Source organism: Acanthopagrus latus, chromosome 9 (genome assembly GCF_904848185.1).
Source record: "Acanthopagrus latus isolate v.2019 chromosome 9, fAcaLat1.1, whole genome shotgun sequence".
NCBI classification, from domain to species: domain Eukaryota; kingdom Metazoa; phylum Chordata; class Actinopteri; order Spariformes; family Sparidae; genus Acanthopagrus; species Acanthopagrus latus.
The window spans coordinates 30,104,449-30,132,334 of NC_051047.1; the positions used below are offsets into that span (position 1 = coordinate 30,104,449).

At 45.3% G+C, this 27,886-nt stretch overlaps 2 protein-coding genes across 9 annotated transcripts in view; both read left to right on the forward strand.

The window, feature by feature from the left end:
• si:dkey-230p4.1 (trichohyalin) overlaps positions 1-14,318 on the forward strand; it is a 17,664-nt gene extending 3,346 nt beyond the window's left edge. For 2 of the 5 annotated variants that reach the window (XM_037109688.1, XM_037109692.1), the window contains 21 exons: positions 1-340; positions 477-582; positions 659-805; positions 893-1,041; positions 1,233-1,382; positions 1,790-1,868; positions 1,989-2,066; positions 2,258-2,404; positions 2,524-2,633; positions 2,762-2,903; positions 3,002-3,195; positions 4,770-4,897; positions 5,858-7,803; positions 10,778-10,909; positions 11,043-11,351; positions 11,953-12,030; positions 12,118-12,270; positions 12,386-12,538; positions 13,243-13,299; positions 13,376-13,429; positions 13,512-14,318. The exon at positions 1-340 is cut by the window's left edge and continues 74 nt beyond it. In XM_037109688.1, coding sequence (XP_036965583.1) covers positions 1-340; positions 477-582; positions 659-805; positions 893-1,041; positions 1,233-1,382; positions 1,790-1,868; positions 1,989-2,066; positions 2,258-2,404; positions 2,524-2,633; positions 2,762-2,903; positions 3,002-3,195; positions 4,770-4,897; positions 5,858-7,803; positions 10,778-10,909; positions 11,043-11,351; positions 11,953-12,030; positions 12,118-12,270; positions 12,386-12,538; positions 13,243-13,299; positions 13,376-13,429; positions 13,512-13,739 — 4,880 coding nt within the window. In that variant the 3' untranslated portion in view covers positions 13,740-14,318. The remainder of the gene's footprint in view (positions 341-476; positions 583-658; positions 806-892; positions 1,042-1,232; positions 1,383-1,789; positions 1,869-1,988; positions 2,067-2,257; positions 2,405-2,523; positions 2,634-2,761; positions 2,904-3,001; positions 3,196-4,769; positions 4,898-5,857; positions 7,804-10,777; positions 10,910-11,042; positions 11,352-11,952; positions 12,031-12,117; positions 12,271-12,385; positions 12,539-13,242; positions 13,300-13,375; positions 13,430-13,511) is intronic. The other 3 variants (XM_037109689.1, XM_037109691.1, XM_037109690.1) reach the window with 3 other exon arrangements.
• Positions 14,319-23,309: 8,991 nt separating this feature from the next.
• LOC119026176 (trace amine-associated receptor 13c-like) lies at positions 23,310-25,716 on the forward strand. 4 transcript variants are annotated; one of them, XM_037110338.1, is made up of 3 exons: positions 23,310-24,331; positions 24,732-25,253; positions 25,343-25,716. In XM_037110338.1, the coding sequence occupies exons 1-3, from the start codon at positions 24,165-24,167 to the stop codon at positions 25,503-25,505; spliced, it is 852 nt and encodes a 283-aa protein (XP_036966233.1). In that variant the 5' UTR covers positions 23,310-24,164; the 3' UTR covers positions 25,506-25,716. The 4 variants fall into 4 exon arrangements, with proteins under 4 accessions (XP_036966233.1, XP_036966232.1, XP_036966231.1 ...); XM_037110337.1 differs by having other exon boundaries at positions 24,732-24,935; positions 25,038-25,716; XM_037110336.1 differs by having other exon boundaries at positions 24,732-25,715.
• Positions 25,717-27,886: the final 2,170 nt, after the last annotated feature.

The following is a 27,886-nucleotide window of genomic DNA, read 5'->3' on the forward strand; positions in this document are numbered from 1 at the left end:
CCTCCCTGAGGCTCAGTGCTCCTCTCATCAAACCCTCTGTGCCTCCCCCTCTTCCCCCCTCTGACCTTCCTCTCCCTTCCGCCTCCTTGTCTCCACCTCCTCCTCTTCCTCCTCCACCTCCTCCTCTGCCCTCCACTCTTGTCCTCCCTCTTCTGGACTCCTCTCCATCTGTTCCTCCTCTCAACTCCTCCTCCACTTTGGGAACCTTCACCTTAGCAGAACTGGAGCAGCAGCAGGAGGAGGAGGAGAAAGAGGAGGATGATGACGACGACGACAAGGAGCGAGAGATGTCACATTTGAAGCTCCTTCATGAGACAGAAGTTTCTCAGCTGAATAAACGGTACCACTTCAGCATCAGCATCTTCACACTCTCCAGTTAGCAACTGAGCTAGCTAGCATGCTAACGAGTTTGATTGTACATGTTCTAATACTTTAATATCAGTTTGTTAATTTCTCTCTCTCTCTCTCTCTCTCAGGATTGTGGAGCTCTCTCGCTCGCTGCAGGAGAGAGAGACAGAGGTAGAGAGACATAGAGAAGCAGAGGGAAGTCTTCAGTCTGTGAGTCAGGCTGTCATCAGACTGGTGAGTGTGGAGCACTGATGAGCTCCACAGAGGTCAGAGGTCAGAGGTCACTGTGTGTGTGTGTGTGTGTGTTCAGTCCAGAGTCCTGAGCAGCAGCAGCAGCAGCAGCAGGTCGTCTGTGTGTGTGTCCTCTGATGGCGTCCTCAGTCTGGATCTGTCCTCCCTGCTGTCTGTCCTGTCTCACGCTGAGAGCGCCCTGCAGAGGAGACACAAGGAACTACAGGTCAGTCACACAGGACAGGAACTGTTGCTACTGCAGGTCAGAGGTCAGCCAAGTGTTGATCTGTGTGTATCTGTGTGTGTTTGTCAGGGGGCGGAGCTATCTCTGCGGCGGCTCGGCGAGGAGCAATCGGCTTTGCAGCTCCGACTGAAACAGCTGGAGGATGACAACCAGCAGCTGCACACACACACACAACACACACAGCTGGAGCTCACACACACTTTGGACACACTGAGCAGGTACACACACACACACACACACACACACACACACACAATGTTCTGGACCTCATTGTCCTCTGAGAACAGTTGGTTCATTCAGTGATGAAGACAGTTTGTTTTTTTTACTTTATTGACAAGCTAATGGACCAACCATGAATAATACTGTGTGTGTGTGTGTGTGTGTGTGTGTGTGTGTGTGTGTGTCTCAGGGAGCGTGAGACGTCGTCCTCGCTGCGTCTGCAGGTGGAGGAGGTGCAGAGGAGGGAGGAGGAGGTGAAGAGAGAGAACGACAGGCTGAGGAGGGACAGAGACAGACAGGAGGAGAGAAACAGACAGCTGGAGACTGAAACATACAAACGGTACGTTACTGTCATCCACAGCCGGCGACACGGTACAGCAGGTCTTCAAAAGAAATTATCTCACTTTCATCAATAAAAGGCCGACAGAGTGAAACTTTTGCACACCTGTGGGATCGCCAGGTGAGTAGGAGAAGAATCAGACACACACCAGGTTAATGAAGAAGGTCTGTGACTGAAACATGGTTGTTAAACTCAGTGCACAAGTCAGAATCATTTTCTGATGATGATGACATCCGTCTGTTGTATTTGATGCTGATATTGTCTCTGTGTCTCGCTGTCTGACACGTCATGTTGCAGCAGCTCCAGGGTCGTATCGCACCGTTAGAACAGGTCCTGGTCTTGTTGGTGATCACATGTCAAGTCTGTTGCAGTTGTTGTTGATCAGATGTTGAACTGGTTTGTTTCAGAGTTGAGACTGAACTGCTGGAGAACGTCCAGCTGACAGAGAGAGAAACTGTCCATCGGATGGAGATCCACACTCTGAAGGTGATGAACCAGGATGTTTCTTATCCTTCAGTGACAGAGAGACTCTTCCTCATATTCACTTTCATGTTAAATGCAGTCAAGTTGTCCAGACGTCTTTATTACCCCTCTGTCCTCCTGTAGGGGGCATTAGAGAGACAGCAGTTGGACAGACAGAGAGCAGAAGAAGAGGCTGCAGACACCAAAGACGCCCTGCAGAAGGTACGTTCACTGATCCAGAGCTTGTGTGCTCCACCCGCCACATCAGCTCAGCTGCTGAGGAACAGGAAGCTCATCAGTTTCTGAATGTGGCACAGACGGTTAATGTTGTTTCTGAAAGTGTTCCAGACGTGAGGAAATGTTCTCACCGGATGACTCATTTCATTTATAACATTGTCTGTCTCCCCCTTCAGTCCAGGGAGTGTGTGTTGCGTCTCTCGTCCTCTGAGTGTGTGTTGAAGCGGGAGGTGGAGGAGGCGCGGGATGCTCTGGAGAAGATGGCCGCCCTGACCTCAGCTCTGGCCTCAGACAAGAGAGATCTGAACAAACAGCTGCTGCAGGTACGACTGCTCGTTCTCTACCCCTCTGCGTGTCAGTGATGCTGCCTGGCTCAAAGACTACAGGGCAGGAGACCCACACTTCATCACATTAGTGTGTGTGTGTGTGTGTGTGGTTCCAGATGGAGTGTGAGCTGTCTGACAGCCAATCACAGCTGCAGACTCTGAGGTCAGAGGTCAGCTGTCTGCAGAGGGAGACTCAAACCCTCAACCTGGACTACGGTCAGCTCAGGTGAGTTTGGTTTCCACACATTTTCACTTGAATCCTTGATCCTGAACACACACCTTTAGTCCTGAATATAAATATTTAACCCTGAATTTAACATTCCATCCTGATGATGCTTCCGTCCTGTTGCTCAGAGCGCAGAGGGAGGTGGACACCAGAGTCATCCGTCAGCTGACAGAAGGAGAAAGAGAGATGGAGAGAATAACGGAGGAGAAAGAGAGACAGCTGATCTCCCTGACGGAGGAGAGAGACAGGGAGAAAGGTCACCTGGTGGAGGTAAAGAGGAGGGGGAGGAGTTTACAGTCATGTGACAGTGATACACCTGTATGATGTATCACATGTGATGTATCATATGTGATGTGTGTGGTCCCCAGCTGTCCTCCCAGCATGCCTCTGTGTGCGGGGAACTGAAGGAGGCGCAGGAGCAGCTGCGTCAGGCAACAGAGGAGCGAAGGAGGAGAGACAGAGAGCAGGAGGAGCAGCAGAGGGAGAGCACGAGGCTGCAGGAGGAGCACGGCAGTCTGCAGAGACACAAGGAGCAGCTGGAAGAGGAGCTGCAGGAGCTCAGGTACTAAACACACCTGAAAAACACCTGAAAAAAACCTGAACACATATGTAAAATGTCCGAACATCTGAGAAACATTTGAAAAACATTTGAACACATCTGAAAAACATTTGAAAAACACCTGAAAAAAACCTGAACACATCTGAAAAATATCTGAAAAACATTTGAAAAACATCTGAACACATCTGAAAAACACCTGAAAAAAACCTGAACACATCTGAAAAATATCTGAAAAACATTTGAACACATCTGAAAAACATTTGAAAAACATCTGATCACATCTCTAAAATGTCTGAACACATCTGAACACATCTGAAAAACATTTGAACACATTTGAAAAACATCTGAACACATCTGAAAAATATCTGAAAAACATTTGAACACATTTGAAAAACATCTGAACACATCTGAAAAACATTTGAAAAACATCTGAACACATCTGAAAAATATCTGAAAAACATCTGAACACATCTGAAAAATATCTGAAAAACATTTGAACACATTTGAAAAACATCTGAACACATCTGAAAAACATTTGAACACATCTGAAAAATATCTGAAAAACATCTGAACACATCTGAAAAATATCTGAAAAACATTTGAACACATCTGAAAAACATTTGAAAAACATCTGAACACATCTGAAAAACATTTGAAAAACATTTGAACACATCTGAAAAACATTTGAAAAACATTTGAACACATCTGAAAAACATTTGAAAAACATCTGAACACATCTGAAAAACATTTGAACACATTTGAAAAACATCTGAACACATCTGAAAAATATCTGAAAATCATCTGAACACATCTGAAAAATATCTGAAAAACATCTGAACACATCTGAAAAATATCTGAAAAACATCTGAACACATCTGAAAAATATCTGAAAAACATTTGAACACATCTGAAAAATATCTGAAAAACATCTGAACACATCTGAGAAATATCTGAAAAACATTTGAACACATCTGAAAAACATTTGAAAAACATCTGAACACATCTGAAAAATATCTGAAAAACATTTGAACACATCTGAAAAATATCTGAAAAACATCTGAACACATCTGAAAAATATCTGAAAAACATTTGAACACATTTGAAAAACATCTGAACACATCTGAAAAATATCTGAAAAACATTTGAACACATCTGAAAAATATCTGAAAAACATCTGAACACATCTGAAAAATATCTGAAAAACATTTGAACACATCTGAAAAATATCTGAAAAACATCTGAACACATCTGAAAAATATCTGAAAAACATTTGAACACATCTGAAAAATATCTGAAAAACATCTGAACACATCTGAAAAATATCTGAAAAACATTTGAACACATCTGAAAAACATTTGAAAAACATCTGAACACATCTGAAAAATATCTGAAAAACATTTGAAAAACATTTGAACACGTCTGAAAAACATTTGAAAAACATTTGAACACATCTATAAAACATTTGAAAAACATGTAAATCCCTGTCGAGGGCTGGTCACATGGTGCAGACGACAGCCACACATGAAGTGTTTACACAGTCATATACTGCACATTCTCTCTCTCTCTCTCTTCTGCAGGTCTCTGTCGGTGTCGCTCCACCAGCAGCTCCATCAGCAGCAGAAGCAGCTGTCACAGTCGGAGGTGGAGCGATGTCAGCTGCACACACACATTCACACTCTGCAGCAGGCCAAAGAAACATTACAGGGTGAGTGTGTGAGATCACAATCATGTCATCATATCAGAAAAACAACATGCTGAGGACTCTGTCACATAATATCTTCTGTCGCTGTGAGAGAAGTTTAATGACTTCATGTGGTCACGATTGTTTTGTTCAGTTTACTCTTCTGTCTCTAGAGTCATGTCTGTGTATCTATAAAGCAAATTAGCCTGAAGGGGCTTCACACAGTCTGTCCTCAGAGCCTCAGAACAAACTTTGATGAGGGAAATAACATGTTAGAAAGCTCATGAAGAGCAACAGAGGAGGGATCTGAGTTCAGGACAGACAGACAGGAAGTAGATGTGTACAGAATTCACCAACAAGTAAAACGACAGGATCCCGATCTGTTTGACTGGTCAGCAGCACAGAATGAATCCCAGGTCAATATATGACGTTATTAGAAATGTCAGAGTTGAGCCTCGTCCAGAGTTGAGGAATATCAAAAGCTGTACCTCACAAACAACCATGTCAGAAATGACATGTGGATCTGGGTTGTCACAAGTCTCCAGTTTCTATGATTCGATTCCATTTACAGATGTTTAAAAAACATTTTATCACAACAGCTTGACTTTATCCTGTCAGTCTTACAAGTTAAAACATATTCACCAAGAATAAACAAGGAACAGCAGCCCTCAGTTGTTCAACACTAAACTACAAAAGAGAGAAGTTCAGATTCTCTAATCTGTCCAGAGTGCCGCCTCTGCACAAACAGATTAATAAAGGATCTCTGACAATGAAGATAAACAAGAAGAGTCTGGAAGTTAAGCTAAAACTAAGCTAGCTGCATGCTAACGCTAAGCTAGCTCCAGGCTAACACTGAGCTAACTGAGAAGTTGTTCAGTGAATCATTCAGTTTGATTTTCGATTTAAAAACAGAATTGTGACGTATCAACACTTCGGCGGTGTTGGTCGGAGTCTGGTGTTGATCTTTGTGTTTTCTGTCTGAAGGGGAGATCGAGTGTCTGAGAGGAGAACTAGAGGGAGCGACGGCTGGGAGACAAGACGAGAGGAAGAGGAGAGAGAGGAGCGAGGAGGAGATGGAGGCTCTGAGAGAGGAGGTGGACAAGCTGAGGAAGAGAAGGAGTGAAGAGGAAGAGGAGATGAAGGAGGAGAAGGAGGCCTGGCAGAAAGAGAGGGAGGCGCTGAGTGAGGAGCTGGGGACGAGAGATGGAGAGGTGGAGGTGCTGGGGAGGCGCCTGGAGGGACTGACGGAGGAGAAGGAGGAGAGGCAGAGACAGGTGGAGAGACTGAGGGAGGAGATGACGGAGAAGGAGGTGCAAATCAGCCACATGGTGGAGAAACTACAGCAGGTGGAGGTAGAGAAGGAGAGACTGGAGGAGGAGGCGAAGAGGAAGGAAGTCAGGATGAAAGAGGAGGAGGTGAAGAGGGAGGAAGAGATAGAGGTGCTCTGCGACCGGATGGAGAGATTGGAAAGAGAGAAGGAGGAGAGGGAGGAGGAGGTGGAGAGACTGAGGGAGGAGATGACGGAGAAGAAGGTGCAAATCAGCCACATGGTGGAGAAACTACAGCGGGTGGAGGTCGAGAGGGAGAGACTGGAGGAGGAGGCGAAGAGGAAGGAAGTCAGGATGAAAGAGGAAGAGGTGAAGAGGGAGGAAGAGATAGAGGCGCTCTGCGACCGGATGGAGAGATTGGAAAGAGAGAAGGAGGAGAGGGAGGAGGAGGTGGAGAGACTGAGGGAGGAGATGACGGAGAAGAAGGTGCAAATCAGCCACATGGTGGAGAAACTACAGCGGGTGGAGGTCGAGAGGGAGAGACTGGAGGAGGAGGCGAAGAGGAAGGAAGTCAGGATGAAAGAGGAAGAGGTGAAGAGGGAGGAAGAGATAGAGGCGCTCTGTGACCGGATGGAGAGATTGGAAAGAGAGAAGGAGGAGAGGGAGGAGGAGGTGGAGAGACTGAGGGAGAATGTGGGGGAGGTGGAGCTGCTGAGGGTAAGGCTGAATGTCGCGAAGGAGGAGTGTGAGGAGCTGAAGGAGGAGGTGGAGCGCAAGGAGTGCAGCCTGGAGCGACAGATGAATGCCGTGAGGGAGAGGGAGGATGAGGTGGAGGAGCTGAAGAAGCGGCTGAGGCTGATGGAGCAGCAGGAGGAGGAGGGAGCGAGAGAACAGCTGGAGGTGAATAACAGACTGAAGCAGAAGGAGGCAAGGGAGGAGCAATTGGAAGTGCTCCTGAGAGAAACCCAGCTGCTCCTGGAGAAAGAGAGGAGGGAGGGAGGACAAAAAGACAACTGGATCTCCTCCCAGACCAAGGAGCTGCAGGAGGCCCGGGCACAGAGTGAGGGAGCTAGGAGGAGAGCCAGAGAGAGGGAGGAGGCCAGAGACAGACTGGAGGAGGAGGTGAAGGAGTGGAGGGAGAGGGCGGAGCAGAGCTTGAGGGAGCTGACAAAACTTAACCTCATCCTAAAGGAGCAAGAAGAGGAGGCGAAGCAGCTGAGAGCCACTCTGGAGGAGAGGGAGGAGGAGGTCGGGAGAGAGGAGGCGCTGAGGAGGACAGAGGTGGAGAGGAGGAAGAGGCTGGAGGAGAAACTGAGAGTGATGGAGGAAGACTGGGAGGAAGGGAGGGAGGCTCTGAAGAATTCCAGAGAGGAGAAGAAGAGATTAGAGGATGAACTGAGGGAGGAGAAAGAAGAGCGAGGGAGGATGTTGGAGGCTGAGAGAGGTCAGCACCTCCTGCTGCAGGAGAGAGGGAGGTGCAGAGAGAGAGAACTGGAGGAGGAGAAGGCTGGTCTGTCTGTGGAGTTGAGGAGGAGGGAGAGGGAAGTGACTGCTCTCAGAGAGGAGGTACAGAGGGAGAGGGATAAGGCACAGGAGGAGCTGACAGGAGTGAGGCAGAGCGTGGAGGTGATGGAGGAGAACCTGGCCTCCCTGCAGACTCAGGTGAGGCACAGCTCACACACAGGAGCATGAAAATAACATTAGAAGACATAAAAACACATAAGAAGACGCGAAGAAACAAAACATTAAAACCAGCTGAGAGAAGAAGCAGGCTGACAGATTTAAAGACACTAAACAGACTAGAAGATGAACGTCAGTGTGCCGTTAACAGCCAGCAGAACTTCTCAGTCCTGATTTAAAGAGCTGACAGTCGAGCAGACCTGCAGGTTTCAGGGTTCTGATCTGTGGTTCTGAGCGCTGCTGCTCCATGTTTATTTCTGACTCCAGGGACTGAAGGCAGACTTACAGAAATCCAATCTGCCAAAGATAAAAGCATGGCCAAGTTTCTCCAGATCCAGACAGAATTCCTTCAATCCTGGATATATTCTCCAGGTGACAGTCAGCTGACTTTGTAACTGTCTTAGTGTGGCTGCTGAAGATCTGGTCTGAGTCCATGATCCCACTGAGGGTTCTGGCTCGGTTTAGTTTCCAACAGTACAGACTGAAGCTGAGCAGAGACTGTTAGTCGCTGTTCCTTGTCATTTCCATCCACTCAGATGTGTAATTACCAATAGAAACAAAGCAGTCTCTGTCAGTTAGATAGGATTCAAACCAATGTAGTGCTGTGCCAGAGAGTCACGCCCAGTTTTCCAGTCAGTCCAGTTGTATATTGTGGTATGCAGCACTGAGCTCCAGATAACACTAGCCGTTTTTATCCTGGGCAGCAAGCTGCCAACGTGCCCGTCATTTTGGCGGCTCAGTCCACGGATCTAGGATCCAATTTGCCGCCTCAGAGGGTACACTTATTTCCACCTCCAGTGTAAATCTGAGCTGTCGATGTGCCGGCCTCTGTGTGAGGTGGGTAGAGGTGTCGATGACCTGCACTGTTGTGTGACTCACAGCCGGTGAGTTTCAAAGGTCCCATATTTTACTGTTTTTCATCAATTTCACACAGCTGTCAGAGGTCCAATAGCTCTGTATTCGATATGTGTTGCCCCAAACCCATCCACGGTCCTGAATTCAGCTGTCTAAAAGTCGCTCTACAGAGCTCTATTCAGAGCAGTCTGGTTCGGTGCCTGCACCTTTAAATGCTAATGAGCTCCGTCTGTCAACGCCCACTTGGAGAGCTCTTCCTGCTACGTCACTCTCAGGGAGGGGAAGCCCCTTGCATTAGCAGTAGCATGTGCTAATGTTTACGGTGGATGTATATATCTATCGCTATGGCTCGCTGAGATTTTTTTGTTCAACTGAACCAGTTTGACCCAGAATGGGACCCAGAAGGAGAAGCTGCTGAAGAAGTACAGACTCTGTGGCTGCAGCAGGACGTTTCAGAATGGTTAGTGTGTCTGAATAATGTTAGTTTGTTCATGTGTGTTGTTACAGTTACCACCATGAAGCTAATGGCTAACAGCTAGCGAAAGCTGTGTTTGTCTCCAAACTCTTGGACACTGTTCACATCGTCTCCAGTCTGCACATGTTTCCAGCTGACTGTGACAGCCAGCTCCATCGTAATATTATTAACATTAAACTCACTTCAAACTCCATTGCATAGCGGGCCGAAGCGGAGCTAACTAGTTAGCAACTATAAATACTATCAAACCCTGGTGACACTTTTCGGTGGCTCGGGCTTTTATGAGGGTCAGTGTCGAGGCAAAGCCAGCTTTGTACTGACCCTCGTTACTGAAGCAGTCTGATGTGAAGAGGTTAGCACACACACACAAGCTAACACGAACCACAGCCGGCACGTTGTCTTAAAATATGAAACGCAACCACTGTCTCTTCTGTTGTTCTGTAGCTGGGACAGAATATAGACACTGATGTTGATTTATACAACCAACAACAGAGCTATTTGCGTGTCCAGCTTTGAGCGACGACATTGTGAAACTCTGCTGTCTCACAGCTGGACACACTGAACTTCACCTCAGGGATGAACGCCTCCTCTCAGATATCTCCTGTCACCGCTCAGAGGAGGTCAGACTATGATAATGACTCCTTTAGTTACATAACGACAGGAGCAGAATTTGAACATCCTGTAGGAGCTCTGTGTTACCAGTGGGTGGGCTGCAGAGACCATGCAGGAATCACTTGTTTTCCCCATCCTGGGAGTTGGCAGGCTCAGGGAGGACCAGCTTATATATGTAGAGACCAGAGAAAACATGGTTTTCATAATATGGCACCTTTTAAAACCAAGAAACAGCTGATCACAGCAGTCAGTCCATCACTTCATTTGTGGACATTAAGATGAACAACTGGACAGCCGCAGAGATCCAGGAGATGCAGCGTCTCCGCCAAATTAACAGCCCCTTGCTAAGAACCCAGTTCTAAACTCCTATGGGGTTCAATTTAAAGCTCTTATTTTGAAGACAAATTCTATGTCACTGTTCACAGCACAACTTCCAGCTTCACATCACGTCACATGTTTACGCCTGCCTCAGAGGCTTTTGGAAAAGGAGGAATATTACACCTCCTGTTTAGAAAGACAGGTCGGCATATTGTCTTTGATTGATTGGCCTTTACCCTGCTGCAAATGTGCCACCTTTTCGAAAACAATCATTTATTATTAATTTTTAATAATTAATGTATTATTTATTATTAAGTAATTGTTCAGATGTCGAAAAACAGCTTTTTCTGTGATTTCACTCAAAACTTGGAGGTTAGATACAGACCTATAGTTATTCATTACTGATGTGTCTAGATTGTTCTTCAGGTTTAATGACTGCAGGCTTCTTCTCTCAGGTGTTTTCACCTGAGAGAAGAGACATGTTGACAATCTGCAGCAGATCTGGAGTCAGTCAGTCTGAAACTCTTGACTCACTGAGTGTTTGTGAAATGAAGGGTGTCACCTGTACGGTGGCCACAGTGGGACATCTCAGACTGGTCAACTGTACCCGATGCTACTGTTAGCATGCTAGCTGCACATCACTGTTGAATATGACCACATGATAGCATTTTAGCATGTAACCTGTGTGTGTTTCAGGTGTCTGATCTGAGTCGCAGCAGGGAGCGAGCGAGGCAGGAGGTCAAGGAGAAGGAGGAGGAGAAACAGCAGATGAGGGAGGGTCTCAGGGCCGCGCTGGAGGAGATGACCAAGCTGAAGCTCCTCCTGCAGGTAGTCACAGAGCCACGCTAGCTGTTTCCATCTGTTTACAGTCTTTATTCTAAGGATAAGCTAACCAGATTTAGCTCTCACATCACAGAGATGATAATTTAAAATATTGAACTGTTCCTCTAACCATTCTTAGGAGAGCCACACAGAGGGGGAGAAACTGAGGAGCGCTCTGGAGGAGAGGAAGAAGGAGGTGGAGAGGTTCAGAGAGGAGGAGGGGCTCCGACACAAGGAGGAGCTGCAGGCTTTGTCAGAAGAAATCCAGTTACTGAAGGAGAAGGAGAAGGAGTGGAGGTCCAGTGTGGACGAGGTGAGGAGGGAGGTGATGAGGGACCAGAACACACAGATCTCCTCACTGACTGCTGACGATGACGGAGAGGAGATGGACGGACAGAGGAGGAGGAGAAGAGACCGAGAGACAGACAACGAGGAGGAGGGAGGAGAGGTGAGCAGGAGGAGGTCAGACCCTGTTTTTATAGACGGTACTGTAGAATGAAACAACTCCGGAGACATTGATATGTAGAGGTTGATAAAAATACCGATTCATCAATGCATTGCAATATATTATTTCCTAATATAACATCGAGTTCTGCCTGCTGCACCGTGCGCCGCAGGTAGCACTCTCCTCCAAGGAGAGGCGGGGCTTCAGATTTACCTCCTCAGGTCCAGCCGGAGGGCGGAGGGATCGCAGTTACGTCTGTTTATATCAGATGAAATTGTACCATGCAGTTCCCGAAACAATGGCACTTTCTCAGCTTAACTATGTTGCACTATTTTATATCTAAACACATCCTGTGACTTTGTTTACATTTCGAACTAGAACTTCCTAGAGGAAAGATTTATACTTTAAGATACTTTTTTGAATTGGAAACTTATCAACCGGTGCTCTAATTATTTGTTTATTACTGCTTATTACTGATTCGATATCGAAGCATTTAAATCGATATTGAATCAAATTATGAAAAGAATCAAAATCAAAGCGAATTGTGAGGCTATTAATAATACCCAGCCCTACTGAAATGTTTCATTTTGTATCATTTCCTGAGGAGGAGCAGGAGCAGTACTCCTCTCTGCTGCAGGAGAAAGAGGAGATCAGGAGGCTGCTGATGCAGAGAGAAGCTGAGGTAAAACATCCTTCAAACCTGTGAACATCTGGAGTCTTTGTTCATCCGGGATGTTTCTGATGGTATCAGACCGTTTGTGTCGTGAAGGTGTACGCTCTGACTCAGAGGACAGACGAGCTGGAGAAGGACAGGGATCGTGTCCGATTGGCTCTGGAGCGAACAGAGGCAGCTATGATTGGCTACAGAGAGAGAGCCCACCAACAGGAGCAGAGCCAGGGGGCGGGGTCTAACCCAGACGAGGTCAGTGTGTATCTGATAAGAGTCAGAGAAACAGACAGACAATAAGACAACCCTAACACCTGACTGAGGTGTGTGTGTGTGTGTGTGTGTGTGTGTGTGTGTGTGTGTGTGTCAGCAGGTTGTGCAGGACAGGCTGGTGGTTCTGCAGCGTCTGGTGGCTGAACTGGAGCTGGACCAGAAACGAATGAACAAGAAGAACTCTCACCTGGAAAACCAGAAAGAAAAACTGAAGAGAGACAGAAACACACTGAGAGACACACTGAGACAGGTACACACACACGCACACACACACACTAGCTGTTTTTATCCTGGGCACCAAGCCGGCAGTTTGCCCGCGGCACATTGGGGGTCTGTTTTGGTCCGCTGATTTTCCTCCTTGGAGGGAACACTTATTTCCTCCTCGCCTGCTAGCTAAAAACGAGGCGGAAATGTGCCGGCCTCTGAGTGAGGTGGGCGGAGGTGACAATGACCTGCACTGTTGTGCGACCCACAGCCGGGGAGTTTTAAAACCAGGAAACAGCTGATGACAGCAGTCAGCCCATCACATCATCCGCAGACATCAAGATGAACAACTGGACAGCTGCAGAGATCCAGGAGATGCAGCGTCTCCTCGGTCTCTGTAGCTGTTTGGTTGTGTTAGCTTGTTGTTGTAGCAGCAAGCTGCTAACAGTCACTACTTTCAAATTAAAAGCCCCCCACTAAGAACCCAGTTCTAAACTCCAGTGGGGTGCAATGTAAAGCTCTTATTTTGAAGACAAATTTGTTGTCACTGTTCACAGCCCGACTTTGAGCTTCACATCACGTCACATGTTTACGCCTACCTCAGAGGCGGCCAAGTGGCAGCTTTTAGAAAGACAGGCCGGCACAATGCCGCCTTTACCTTGGAGCAATTGTGCCGCCTTTTCTATCTAAAAAGGGCTATTGAGACAGCACACACACACACTAGTGTTTTTGTGTGTGTGTGTATTTCAGGTGGAGGAGGAGCGTTCAAGGTTCAGACAGCAGCTGAATGACAGCATCAAATCCCAGGTGAGACAGACACACACACACACACACACACACACACACAGTGTGTATGTGTGTGAACTTGTTTGTGTTTGTTCAGGACACCACAGAAGAAGAACGCCTGAGGAGCAGGGTGAGGGAGCTGGAGGACCAGGTGAGGTCACCACAGAAAAAGTTCCAGATGTTGTGAGTTCTCAGGTGGATGTTGATGATGTCACCGTGTCTCCTTCCCTCAGGTGAGTCAGCTCCGTCTCTCATTGGCTGTGGACCAGCAGCAGAGGGTGGAGTTTATCCAGCAATCATCCAGGAACAGCCAATGGCTGCTCTCTCTGAGACATGACCTCGCCGACTCACTGGATGCCGTCACACGCCGTCCAATCCCGTCCGTCCTGGAGTCTGAGACGGAGCGATTGGACCGCAGCCTGAGGGAGGAGGAGCTTAGAATGTCTCTCAGCCAATCATAATGCATGAAAATTAAAAACTGTCAAGTGAAGCTTCTGACCAAAGAAACATGCTCAGAGACAATCTGCTCTGTCACGTGTTTTACTGAGACAATCAACACATCTTGATTTTCCTCATAGCGCTCATGATGCAGGATGATGTCACCAAGCCGTCCAATCAACGTGTTACCTGTCAGTCACATGATCTCCTGTCGTCCTGTCATCATATCTGCAGCCTGGTTGTCTCAAATGTTTCACTGAGAAGCTCTGAATACACTTCTCTCCATGTGTACTGTCAGGTTACAGACTATAATCTGTAATAGTCTGAATGTTGAGGAGATTATCACTGAATCAGTTACTGCAGACAGTCCAGTTAGAAGAAGCTCCAAGACAACCACCTCCTGCTTCACCACATCGCTTCAGTGACAGTGAAAACAACCTCAAGTGAAGGTCAGACTCCTCGTAATGTTTACAGGTTTTTATTGTTAGTATTTATTTTGTATTTCCCATGATCCTCCACTCTGAGCTGTGAGTCAGGCTCATGTGAAGGTCAGAGTTCAGCTGTTTGTGCGTGTTCAATAAAAACCAATGTGTCATTTTTAATTTGCTTTTTTTACGTCTTCTTGTGTGTGATGACCTCTTCAGCCTGCAGGAGGCGCTGACATCACTCCACCTGTCAGTCTACCTGTCAGCAGCAGCAGGTGGTGAGGAGACGTGTTTGGGGTTTTTGGTCATGTCAAACATCTGCAGAGTACAAGTCCACACCACAGGGAGGTACTCTGTCCTACAGAAAATACTGCTCCTGAACGCCTCATTTGCAGTCAAAGCTTTGTGTCTGTGACTTATTTATGTCACCACGTCACACAGCACGCCGCTCCAGCAAGCTGACTTAGCTGTTTCTTTTTTTTATGACTTGCACTTTTTTATTTTGTCTTCACCCAATACAGTCACCCAGTCCTGGAGAGGAGGTTCTCCATGTTTCTTCCAGGTCCTGAGAATAATCTGTCGTCCAATCATGATAACAGTTTGTGTCCAGGATTTGAGTGGTCGGGGAAAAGCAGACAGTACTTTGCTAGTATTACTAGTATATATAGCTTGGGGCAAAGAACAAAATGTCTTTTTAGGATTCTAACAATGTAACCGTGACTCTTCATCCAGTATTGATTAATCTCAGGACATGACCACATCACATGTATCATTGTACCTCCTCCCACACAACTCGTCCAACAAGTAGCTGAATCTTTTAAACAAAGTCTGAAGAGTCTATTGGGGTCCAGTAGAGTCGGTACAGAATCTTAAACTGAATAAGCCTAACCCTCAAATCCCTTGACATTGTTCCAGAATGACCACACAGCTTGACCCATTCCTGTTCATCATATGTTAACCCAGGTCTCTTTCCCAGGAGAGTCTCAGGGCTGCAGTCCCTGTCTCCCCCTCACCTTCCATCAGCATCTTATAATATTCAGCTGCTTCATGGCCTTTACCCAGCACCTGGAGGATTTTATCTAACTTATCTGCTGGTTTTGGGGGGTGAAGACGTGACCCATAAATCCCCTGAAGTGCATGGCGTAATCGAAGAATTGGGTTTTGGGCAGATTTTAATCATGTTTAAGTTCAGCGAATGTTTTGAATATATTACTGTTGTTGTAAATTTTCCAATACAAGAATACCTCTTTCTACCCATTCCTTCCAGATAAATGTTTTTTTTAATTAATATTTAACTTGGGATTTAGCCAAATACTAGCAGCTTTGTTTAAATGTGGGTCGAGATCCTTCAGCCTGGAGATATTTTTCCTGAAGGTGACAGGATGGGCCCACCTGGCACACTGGGCTCTCTCTGGAGGTAGAGCCCAGTGTGCCAGGTGTCTGAGATTAAATGCATAATAGTAATATACTAAATTTGGGAGTGCCAGACCACCACTGTTGACTGGTCTTTGTAATTTTTTCATATTAATACATGCTCGTGTCCCATTCCACAAAAATTATTTAAATATAAAATTGAGTCACTTGAAGTAACTATCTGGGATCTTTAATGGCAGAGAGTGGAGCAGATAATTAATCCTGGGAACGCACCATAAGGATCTATGTGATGACCAATGTTTCACATCAGTGTCCAGTCCCTGTATCAAGGGGTCAAAGTTCACCTTAACAATATTCTCCAGTTTAAAGGATACCAAGATATTTTAGCGCCTTTTCAGTTCATCTAAATCTGCCAGCTGGAAAGAGTGAGGATTTTCAAAACTTTGTTAAAGTGAGAGCCTCAGATTTATCCCAACTGACTTTGTATCCCGTGTGTTCAACAATAACGGTATTGATACCACAGAGTCTGATACCAGTAGCAAGATGTCATCTGCAAACATCATTCATTTATGGGTAAAACCGTTATACGTCACCCCTGGAAAATTTTCATCCCTCCTGATTGCAGCCGCCAGCGGCTCATCACCACACAGAACAACAGAGGGCTAAGGGTGACATGTACCTCTGCCCAGCTCAAAATATGAGGAAATGTACCCATTAGTTTGTACTGCAGCCTCTGGCCCATTATACAACAGGCGTATCCACTTTATAAACATTTCTCCAAATCCAAACATTTCTGAAGCTTTAAACAAAAATCCAAATTCCACCCTATCAAACACTTTTTCAGCGTCGAGCGATACAGCAGCAGCCAGTGAATTAGAATCTGACACTGCCCACATAATATTAATAAAGCGTCTAATGTTGTCTGCAGAGCTGCGACCTGAATAAATCCCACCTGATCCTCGTGCACTACAGAGGTCATAACCTTCTCCAGTCTATTTGCAAGTATTTTGGACAAAATCTTGGCATCTAAAGGAAATCGGACGATAGTTCTTACAGTAACAAGGATCCTTCTCCTTTTTGAGAACCAGTGTTAGCAAAGCCTTTGATAAAGTAGCTGGTCGCTCCCCCTTTACGAACGCCTCATTATACATACTGAGTCATAGAGGTGTCAGTTCAGTGACATAACATTTAAAAAATTCAGCTGTAAAGCCATCTGGTCCCGAAGCCTTTCCAGTTGGCAGGCCTTTAATCCCCTAATGACCCTAATAATTTCTTCACTGGTCGATCGAGGTCTGTCGTTTGATCTAATCCTTGAAAGAACCTTTCCATATCTTCTTCACTGCGCTGGATTTCTGCTGTGTATAAATTCAAATAGAAGTCTCTAAACATACTGTTGAGATGTGAAGAGCTCTTAAATCTTCAAAATTGAAATTATTTTTTAACTTGGCCTCACATTTCTTAATCTTTTCTTCATGCACGGTGTGTTTTGCAGTACTCTTGTTTATAAGAGGCATGTTGGATAGCAGCCTCTCAGCACAGCCTTTAGCGCCTCCCAGGTAATCCCTGCAGAGGGTGCTGTAGCTTCATTTAACTGAATATATATTTTAATTTGATTTCTTAACGCCTCTATAAATTTAGATTCTAGTAAGAGGGAAGAATTAAATCTCCATCTCGGATCCTGTCACTGAAAGGCAGCACCTCCACGCTAACTGAGTCTTGGTCCGAGACTAAAATATTAAAATACTGCCTTGTGCTCAACTGACTGCGGTCAAGCCACCCTCCACTCCGAAATCCCCGGTCAAGCTAGCCGCCACTTCATTTGCAGTGCCTGTATATAGGCAATATTACGGTAATGCCGTGCCAGAACAGATTTCAAAATAAAAGCAGACACTTATGACGGCAGTCTGCAATTTCACACAAATACAATCAATCAGCCAGTCTGTTAATTGATTGATGAATTATTTAAACGATTAGTTAATTACTTAATTGAGCATTTAAGGAATTAATTCATTGATTATTTATTTATTATTCAATTCATGTTACCATCCTTATTCTTATCACACTGAAGCCGTAGAAGATGTGTGTCATGACATTTCATCTGTTTGTACAATTAGTCCAACATGAAAATAAACACAATAGCTGGAGTTTCTGATTAGGAATTTCAACATAAAAGCCCACTTAATAGTCAAATATTTTCAATATTTCCCTCAAATTCAGATCCACATTAAGAGGAAAGTACCAGTTTCCACAGACTCATTTCACTTCAGACTGATAGAACTCAACCTCAGAGACTCACTCAGATAAGTCCAGGAAGTTCTGATGTGGATTTTCAAAATAGAAGCCCTCTAAAATGTGATTTGTGATGATATTTTCCTTTGATTTCAGATTTACTTTTAAAGAAAACTACCTGTTTCCACAGACTCATTTTACTTCAGACTGATAGTATTCAATGTCAGAGTTGCACTCAGATAATTCCAGGAGGATCTGATGTGGATTTTCAAAATTAAAGTACTCTAAAATGTGATTTTTGATTACATTTTCCTTTGATTTCAGATTTACTTTAAAAGAAAACTACCTGTTTCCACATACACATTTCTGTTCAGATTGATAGTACTCAACGCCAGAGTTGCACTCAGTTAATTCCAGGAAGATCTGATGTGGATTTTCACAGACTCAGCATGACTTTCCCTCCATATTCAGATTGACATGAACACCTCTTTCAGCAGGGCCAATTTCACCAACCCAGTCACCCCGGAAGACTATAAAAGACTAAATCACATTTTCGAGGGCTTTAATTTTAAAAATCCACATCAGATCCTCCTGGAATTATCTGAGTGCAACTCTGACATTGAGTACTATCAGTCTGAAGTAAAATGAGTCTGTGGAAACTGGTCATTTTCTTTAAAAGTAAATCTGAAATCAAAGGAAAATGTAATCAAAAATCACATTTTAGAGTACTTTAATTTTGAAAATCCACATCAGATCCTACTGGAATTATCTGAGTGCAACTCTGACATTGAGTACTATCAGTCTGAAGTAAAATGAGTCTGTGGAAACTGGTCATTTTCTTTAAAAGTAAATCTGAAATCAAAGGAAAATATCATCACAAATCACATTTTAGAGGGCTTCTATTTTGAAAATCCACATCAGAACTTCCTGGACTTATCTGAGTGAGTCTCTGAGGTTGAGTTCTATCAGTCTGAAGTGAAATGAGTCTGTGGAAACTGGTACTTTCCTCTTAATGTGGATCTGAATTTGAGGGAAATATTGAAAATATTGGACTATAAAGTGGGCTTTTATGTTGAAATTCCTAATCAGAAACTCCAGCTATTGTGTTTATTTTCATGTTGGACTAATTGTACAAACAGATGAAATGTCATGACACACATCTTCTACGGCTTCAGTGTGATAAGAATAAGGATGGTAACATGAATTGAATAATAAATAAATAATCAATGAATTAATTCCTTAAATGCTCAATTAAGTAATTAACTAATCGTTTAAATAATTCATCAATCAATTAACAGACTGGCTGATTGATTGTATTTGTGTGAAATTGCAGACTGCCTTCATAAGTGTCTGCTTTTATTTTGAAATCTGTTCTGGCACGGCATTACCGTAATATCGCCTATATACAGGCACTGCAAATGAAGTGGCGGCTAGCTTGACCGGGGATTTCGGAGTGGAGGGTGGCTTGACGGCAGTCTCATCTGCCCTGTTACTCACACTTAGTCCATTTACCTCCACCGGGAAACTGTGTCATATAACTGAAGGTACTAGTGTCCAAAAAAACAGCAACTTTCCTTTGGTCCTGTTCGTTTCCAAAACATCCTCACCCCTGGGTCTCCTGGATATATTCCATTGCTTTTTTCAGATCCTCAAAGTGCTTCTGGATCCCGCCGTGATCGATCCTCAGAACCGTTGGGTAAAGGAGAGCGAACTTCATGCTGCGTTCCCGCAAAGCCTTCTTGCACTCCCTGAATTTATCCCGTTTCAGCTGCGTGGCCCGTGAGAAGTAAGGGAATATCATGCAGTTACCTTCTCAGACCAGCTCAGATTTGTTCGTCCGGAGGATCCAGGATCGTGCGCGGTCTCTCCCCCGAACTTGGTCGTGGAATCGGGGCTCTGTGTTCTCGATCTATCTCTGGTGGTTGCGCAGGTTCGTTCCAGTCAAGGATCGACGTCAGTAGCTTCTGCATAAACGCCGTCATATCCCCGCTCTCTCTACCTTCTGGAATATCCACGATTTGTAGATTGTTCCGTCTGTTGCGGTTCTCCATATCTTCAAGTTTATCACGGAGATCCTCTAACTCCGCTTTGGTAGCAAGCAGGCTATCCTCCAGCGAGGCCTTCAGTTTTTTGTCGGAGTCTTCCAGCCATTCTAGCCTTTTCTCCACCTCCACCACTCCAGATGACTGAAGACAGATTCCCTTCGACTGAGGTTGTGGTTCGGCGTTTGTCTCCAAGGCTGTTTAGGTCGCTGGATATTTTTTGCAGCATAGCAAGAATATTAGCAGTGTCCTGGCTGAAGCGTGCCGTCTCTGAGGCCTCTGAGCCGTCATCGTCACCATCATGGTGTGTGTATCCCCGCTTTGAGTTGTTTTCACATCATGTATGACCAAGAAAGTTTCTTAATGTGAAACACGTTCGTTTAGCCAATATTAGACACTAGTTATAGGATTAATTTAACGATGCTAATCGGAGCTTCGGCTCAGGCAGCCATCTTTACCGAGCGCGTCACGTGACCCCCCGACTTAGCTTTTTCTTTAAAAACTTGAATTTATTCAAACAATACATCCAAAGATAAATATTAAATATTGCGACAGTAAACAGCAACATTCACATGGAACAGTGAGCTCACACTCAATATATGAATGTATCACATCATAAACTTTAACATGTTGGATCGTTCAGTGAGAAGAGACTGACAACAAACATGAGCGATATCAGGTGTATTTAAAATTGCAAACCAAAGAATAATTCTTTTTTTTTTTCGCCTTTATTGACAGGCCGGCTGCAGAGTGTGACAGGAAACAGGGTGAGAGAGGGAGTGACACGCAGCAGAGGGAACCGGGCCGGGAGTCGAACCCGGGTCTGCTGCAGAGCCTCAGCACATTTACAGCATTTCAGACATTTATATAAAAGTATCTTGTTCAATAAGCAGCAAATACAGGAGAGGTATAAGACACATTACAGATCAACATCACAAACTGATTCAACTAATCAACAGTATTTGTTACTGTAGTTTGTCCTGGTCGTGTTGCCGTACCTAGCTGTCTAGAATGGCAGACGCTCTTGAGGCGAGCATGTGCCGCTCAGAAGATGCACCTTCCCTTCATACGTGAAAATCAGCTGTAGAAATGTGTGTAACAGTGTTTAGCACCCAGCAGTTAGCTTGCTAACTCCAAACAGACTGTTACAAAGCTGTAACGTTAGCGTCCTGCTGGGCAGTGAGGCGAACACAGAACTTGTTCCTTCTCCGTGTTTTTGTGATATTCACTGTAGAAGTAAAGCTAACGGGAAGCTAAAAACAGACAGAGCCGTGTGGTGCTGGCTCAGGCCTGTGTGAGCTGACCAATCAGAGCAGACTGGGCTCTGAGTTGTGTATTTCACCTCACATCTATGTGCAGTGGAAGTGACAGTGTGCCTTGCAGGACTGTGCTGCTTCATGAAGAGCTTTGTACTGGTAAAACTTTAGTCAGGTGATCTGGTGTAAAGCTGGACGAGGACTGCCCTGCTGGACAAACCAGCATACACCAGCACCTGCGACAGGTCACCTGTCACTGGTGCTGGTGTATGCTGGTTCTGCCAGCAGGGTATTTCCCCAGCAAGAAGTTTTTTTTATTCTGTAATTTCAGACTGAGTGAATTCATTGTTATTACCATATGAACCCTGGTTTGGATAACAATAATACATTTACTTATTTAGTGACGAGACACCAATAATCAATAATAATACATCAATAATTATCTCCATTATTATTATTATTTGAACTTTTTTTACTTGAACTAACAGAGTCAATCTACTCACTGACTTTGCATCACTGTTATCCATTATGTTCTACCACAGAGTCTGTGTGTGTGTGTGTGTGTGTGTGTGTGTGTGTGGTGGCCAAAACAAACATGACACACACACACACACACACACACACACACACACACAGTTATTATGAGGCCCATTAGCTCCTGATAACTTTTCACACCTGCAATCAGAGGTGTGAAGATTTAACGAGCATCAATACAAACACATGATGCAATTATTACAAACAAGTATCAAAGACACAGCATGTCAACACATGATGTAATCACACCTGCTGATGTCAGACTGAGAACAAGTCTGTTTCAACTGATCCAACACTGAACCAGTAACACAACATCACCAGACTCCATTAGCAAATGTGGTGATTTTAAGAGTTTTTGAGTTAAAACAAACTTTATAACGTAGTGAAACTGTGTCTCTGACAGATTCTGACTCATTGTGTCCTTGTTGTAAATTCAGCATTAAATCAGAAGCTGAAGTTCTTTGTCTCCTTGTAAAAATTGTCAGTTTGTGGCAGCATGAAATCAGAAATCCAGTCTCGACATTGTTAATGTGATACAATTCTTTTCTGACTGGAAACGGCTGATTTTTAATGGAATATCTACACAGGTGTCCAGAGGCCCGAGTCCAGCAACCATCACTCCTGTGTTCTGATGGTACATCGTGTCAGCTAATCGGGTTAAAAGGCTGACTGGTGATTACAAAACCCTTGAGCAATTATGTTGACACAGCTGAAAACCGCTGTGCTGATTAGAGAAGCTGTAATACTGGCCTTCCTGTGAGCTTGTTGAGCATCTGGAGCATCAGCACTTTCTTCTGAAACTCCACAGTTCTGTTCTGAGAAATGAAGGAAATTCCATGTGAGAAACTGCCAAGACACTGAAGATTTCCTACAACGGTGTGTACTACTCCCCTCAGAGAACAGCACAAACAGGCTCTAACCAGAACAGAAAGAGAAGGGAGACGCCCCGGTGCACAACTAAGCAAGAGGACAAGTACAAGTAGTTTTAGAAATAGACGCCTCACAGGTCCTCAACTGGCAGCTTCATTAAATGGTCCCTGCAGAACGCCAGTCAACGTCCACAGCGAGGAGGCGACTCCGGGATGCTGGCCTTCTAGGCAGAGTGGCAAAGAAAGAGCCAAATATGAGACCAAATATGAGACTGGCTAATAAAACAAGCCGCTTGTATCCGAGATCTTATTCTTTCAGTCACAACCCAAAGTTCATGATCATAGGTGAGGGTAGGAACGTAGACTGACCAGTAAATCGAGAGCTTCACCTTTCGACTCAGCTCTCTCTTCACCACGACAGACCGATACAACAACCACATTACTGCGGCCGCCGCACCGATCCGCCTGTCGATCTCACGCTCCATCCTTCCCTCACTCGTGAACAAGACCCCAAGATACTTAAACTCCTCCACCTGAGGCAGTAACTGTCCCCCAACCCGGAGGGACAAGCCACCTTTTTCCGGTCGAGAACCATGGCCTCGGACTTGGAGGTGCTGATTCTCATTCCAGCCGCTTCACACTCGGCTGCAAACCGTCCCAGGACATGCTGGAGGTCCCGGCCCGAAGGAGCCAACAAGACCACATCATCCGCAAAAAGCAGAGATGAAATCCTGTGGCTCCCGAACCAGATCCCCTCCGGCCCGTGGCTGCGCCTAGAAATTCTGTCCATAAAAATAATGAACAGAACCGGTGACAGAGGGCAGCCCTGCCGGAGTCCAACATGCACCAGGAACAGGTCTGACTTACTGCCGGCAATGTGAACCAGGCTCCTGCTCCGGTCGTACAGGGACCGCATGGCCCTTAACAGAGGGCCCCCGACCCCGTACTCTCGGAGCACCTCCCACAGGTTAAAAATCGGAGTCTCCTATGTGAATCGGGAGAGTTGGCAACCCTGCAGATCTAAGTCTGATTGGATCCCACAGAAGAACATTTATGAGATGGAGAACAAGTGAATAGAAGCTGTTTCGCAATGTTCTACATGAACTTCTTTCTGTCTTTGAGTAGAAACATGGAGTCTGTTTGTCTCAGTGATGGACGGGTTTGTTTCATACAGACCAGGAAGTGACGTCACATCATTGAGGACAGATGCTGACACCAGGTGTCATCAGGCTTTGGCATCAGAACCCTGCTGTTCAGTGGTTCTGAGCTGGACCCTGGTGTTGGACTGTTGTGGCCAGTGTCCTCTCAGCTGCCTGCAGTGATGCTGCTCCGTGCTTCTCTGAACCTCACCTGTGAGGTCGTGATGAGGTGAAGCTGAACTGATTCTCCTCAGCAGCTTCTGTCAGCTCGACATGTGGAATCTGAAGCAGAACCATCTGATTGTCTGCATGGATCTGTGAACAAGCTGCGATGAGACCAAGAGTGAAAAGTGATGAAAACTTGACTAACACAACTGGAAACTTTTGCCCTGGGGACATTTTTTAACAGCCCCATCTGATCCTGAGTTTTCCATGATGACATCACTGCAGCCCGCCGGTCAGATGATCTGCTCGGTGTTTCTCTGGGGTCTGACAGGAGGAGACACATTAATACAGTGTTCCTGACACAGGGGGGGTCAGAGCTGTCGGAGCTCTCCTCCTCCGTCTCTCCTCTCCGACGATGGAACAGGAGTCAGAACTCTGTTTCCCACAACTCCTCAACGCCTCCTGCAGGAGGCCCGCTGCTCCTCAGCCCGAGGCTCTGCTCGCTTACATCCTGCTCTTCATCATCTCTCTGCTCGCTGCCACGCTCAACCTGCTCGTCATCATCTCCATCTCACACTTCAGGTGCACACACACCTCTCAGACTGCAGTGAAGAGAAGCTGCTGCTGTCTCTGTGAGAACAGGAGGAGGAGAGGAGGAGGTGTAGCGAGCCAGACCAGCTCCTCCTGCAGTCTGTAGTTATCTGGACTCACAGCTGAATGTGTGTGTGTGTGTGTGTGTGTGTGTGTGTGTGTGTGTGTGTGTGAGCTCACTGCAGACATGTGTTGAGCACAGATTGTATTGTTGTCACAGGTGTACACAGGTTCTGAAATAGTTCTGCTTTTCACAAACGTACTGTACAGTAATTGTGGCTGTGACTTTTATTTTGAAATCCTGTGCTGTCTGTACTGCTTTTACTTTGCTGATAACACTGTTGATGACAGACAGGTGGTGCTGATGTCGGGGTGATGTGTCTCCCTGCAGGCAGCTCCGCTCCCCCACCAACCACCTGCTCCTGTCTCTGGCGGTGTCGGACCTCCTGGTGGTCCTCCTGGTGATGCCGGTTGAAGTCCTCCTGACGGGGACCTGCTGGGTCCTGGGCGACCTCGTGTGTGCTCTGTATTTCTTCCTCCCCGTCACCCTGATCTCTGCCTCTGTAGGGAACATGGTGCTGATCTCAGTGGACCGGTACGTGGCGGTGTGTGACCCGCTGCATTACCCCACCAGAATCACTCACAGGCTGGTGTGTGTCGGTGTGTGTGTGTGCTGGATCTGCTCTTTCTGCTACAGCGTCCTCCTCCTGTCGGACCACCTGCAGCAGCCGGGCAGGTATAACTCCTGCTCCGGAGAGTGTGTGGTGAGCATCGCGGGAGACGTGGACCTGGTGGTAGCCTTCATTATCCCCATCAGTGTGATCGTGGTTCTGTATGTCCGGGTGTTCGTGGTGGCGGTGACCCAGGCCCGGGCCACCCGCTCCCAGCTGTCAGTGACGGTGAAGATCAGGAGGTCTGAGCTGAAGGCAGCCAGGACTCTGGGGGTGGTGGTGGCCGTGTTCCTCATCTGTTACTCTCCGTACTACTGTCTGTCTCTCACAGGCGGAAACATCGTGATCGGCTCCTCAGCGGAGGCCGCCATGAGCTTCCTCATGTACTTCAACTCGTGTCTGAACCCGCTGATCTACGCCCTGCTGTACCCCTGGTTCAGAAGAGCCATCAGACTCATTGTGACTCTGCAGATCCTGCAGCCCGACTCCTGTGAGACCAGCATGCTGTAGACTCACACACACACACACACACACACACACACACACACACACGGTCATCACTTTGTTCCAACATGACGTGATAATGAAACACTTCCAGGTGAATCTGTTTCATGTTTCTGCCTTTAAATAAATAACAAATATGATAACAGCTGATAACACTACTGTGTGTGTGTGTGTGTGCAGGTGATGATGATGATGATGAAGAGAAACACATCATCATCATCATCATGATATTCACTTCAGGTGAACTTCAGCAGGCTGGTCCACTTCCTGTCACTCAGCTGATTGAAGCTTCCAACAGCTTTTACTTTAAAGTAAACCACTGGGTAACTATGACGTTATCATCAATAGGTGAAATATACCTTTGACTGTACTTTAGACTTGAAGTTCACTTGTATATACAGGTCCAGAGGACTGCACACCAGGAACAGTTTCTCAATAAATCAGAACAGTTTTATACACAAGCTGTTGGCAGCAGACACAGTGTGAACACGACTGTGTACTCAACAACTCTGACTCATCATCACCTGCAAGTACAAGTAACACAAACACACTTCCTCTGTGGCTCTGAGTATAAACCAGCATACTGAGTGATAGGTACAAATATCTATCTATATCTATATATCTATATATCTAAAAATATATATATATAAGGCTAAATACATGTGTACTTTATATGACCCCACTTCAAAAAACACAAACTGTCCCTTTAAAACTCATCACTGATGTTTCAACTCTTACAGCACATTTCACAGGCCGCCGGTCAGATGGTCTGCTCGGTGTTTCCCTCGGGGCTGACAGGAGGATTATTATTGTTATACATATATATATTAGGGCTGTCACTTTTTATTCGAAATTCGAATATTCGTATTCGAATGTAATGACCTGTTGGAAATCAAAATGTCTGGTCTATAAGCGCAACAGGCCGTTTGAAGCAGTTTGTCAGTTCGACAGGCAGCTGTGTCACTGCACAACGACAACAAACCTGTAAACTCACCTGCTAGCTTACATCCACGTCAGCTAACGTTAGCAGTGGAGTACAACCTCCTCTGACGGACGGATACTGGGCACACTCAGCTTCACCGGGGCTTTATTCGAATTCATTCAAACAAATGCGTGTCTTTTCAAATTTGTTTGAAGTTCGAACAAATTTGTTCGAAGTTGATTTTTTCGAAGTTGATTTAAATATATATATATATATATATATATATATATATATATATATATATATATATATATATATATATATATATATATATATATATATATATATATATAATATACAAACATACAGCAATGTGATCAAGCCTCACAGGTAATATGAATATGAATAATATATGGTAATATGAATAACAATAATAATGTGATGTCAGCTCAACAGTCTGCTGAACGGGTAAGAGTTGAAACATCAGTGATGAGTTTTAAAGGGATAGTTTGTGTTTTGTGAGTAATATGTACTGCAGTGAACGGGGTCCAGAGAAAAAGAGAAATAAACCACCTAAAACAAGGCTCACCTTGCAAAAAGAAAGGCCAGTGTGACGGCGATGTAAAGTTGTGTGAATTTTCTCTATACAACGTACACTTGAACTGTTATAGATTTTTTAGGGTGAGCCTTAATTTAGGTGGTTTATTTCTCTTTTTCTCTGGACTCTGTTCACTGCAGTACAAAGCTGAGTGGCTCTCTGCTGCTCCAAACTGAGGCTGCGCTGATCAGTGATTACTGTAGGGAACAGATCGACTATAGATATGTACTTTATATGACCCCACTTCAAAAAGCACGAACTATCCCTTTAATTTGACAGCATCAGTTGTAGCAGCAGCCACACGGGGGCGCTGTCGTCATCTCACACGTCACTGCCTTTAACCAGAGACTGGACTAACTCAGCTCAGCCAGAAGACTTCCTGTTTTAACCTGATGAGCCTGTAAATCCTGCAGCTGTAATCTGATTACTGTGTGATGGTTTGAGTTCTCAGCCTCACAGTCTTTAGTTTAATAACAATGAGTCCATTCTTATTTTCAAACATCAGTGTCTCCACTGTTGAGCCAGTTGTTGGTTTGTGTACTGTTAGTAGATCTGTCACATCCGCAAGTGGAAACAACTGCAACAAAATCCCAGAATGCCTTGTGTTGGTCACTAAAACGTATGTTTCTGCTCTTGAATCTGTTCTCAGCTGTTCTGTGGCATGAAACACTTTGACAGATGCAGCTTTGTGGACGTGCATCGCTGTTGTTCATGTGCTCAGTGAAAGTACATAGTCACAATATTAATATTGAGATATATACTGTGTATTGTGATGATGTTTTATGGCCATACCACCCAGCCCTACTCAGATTACTGTGGGTTTCTCTGCAGCTCAACAAACAACACAAACA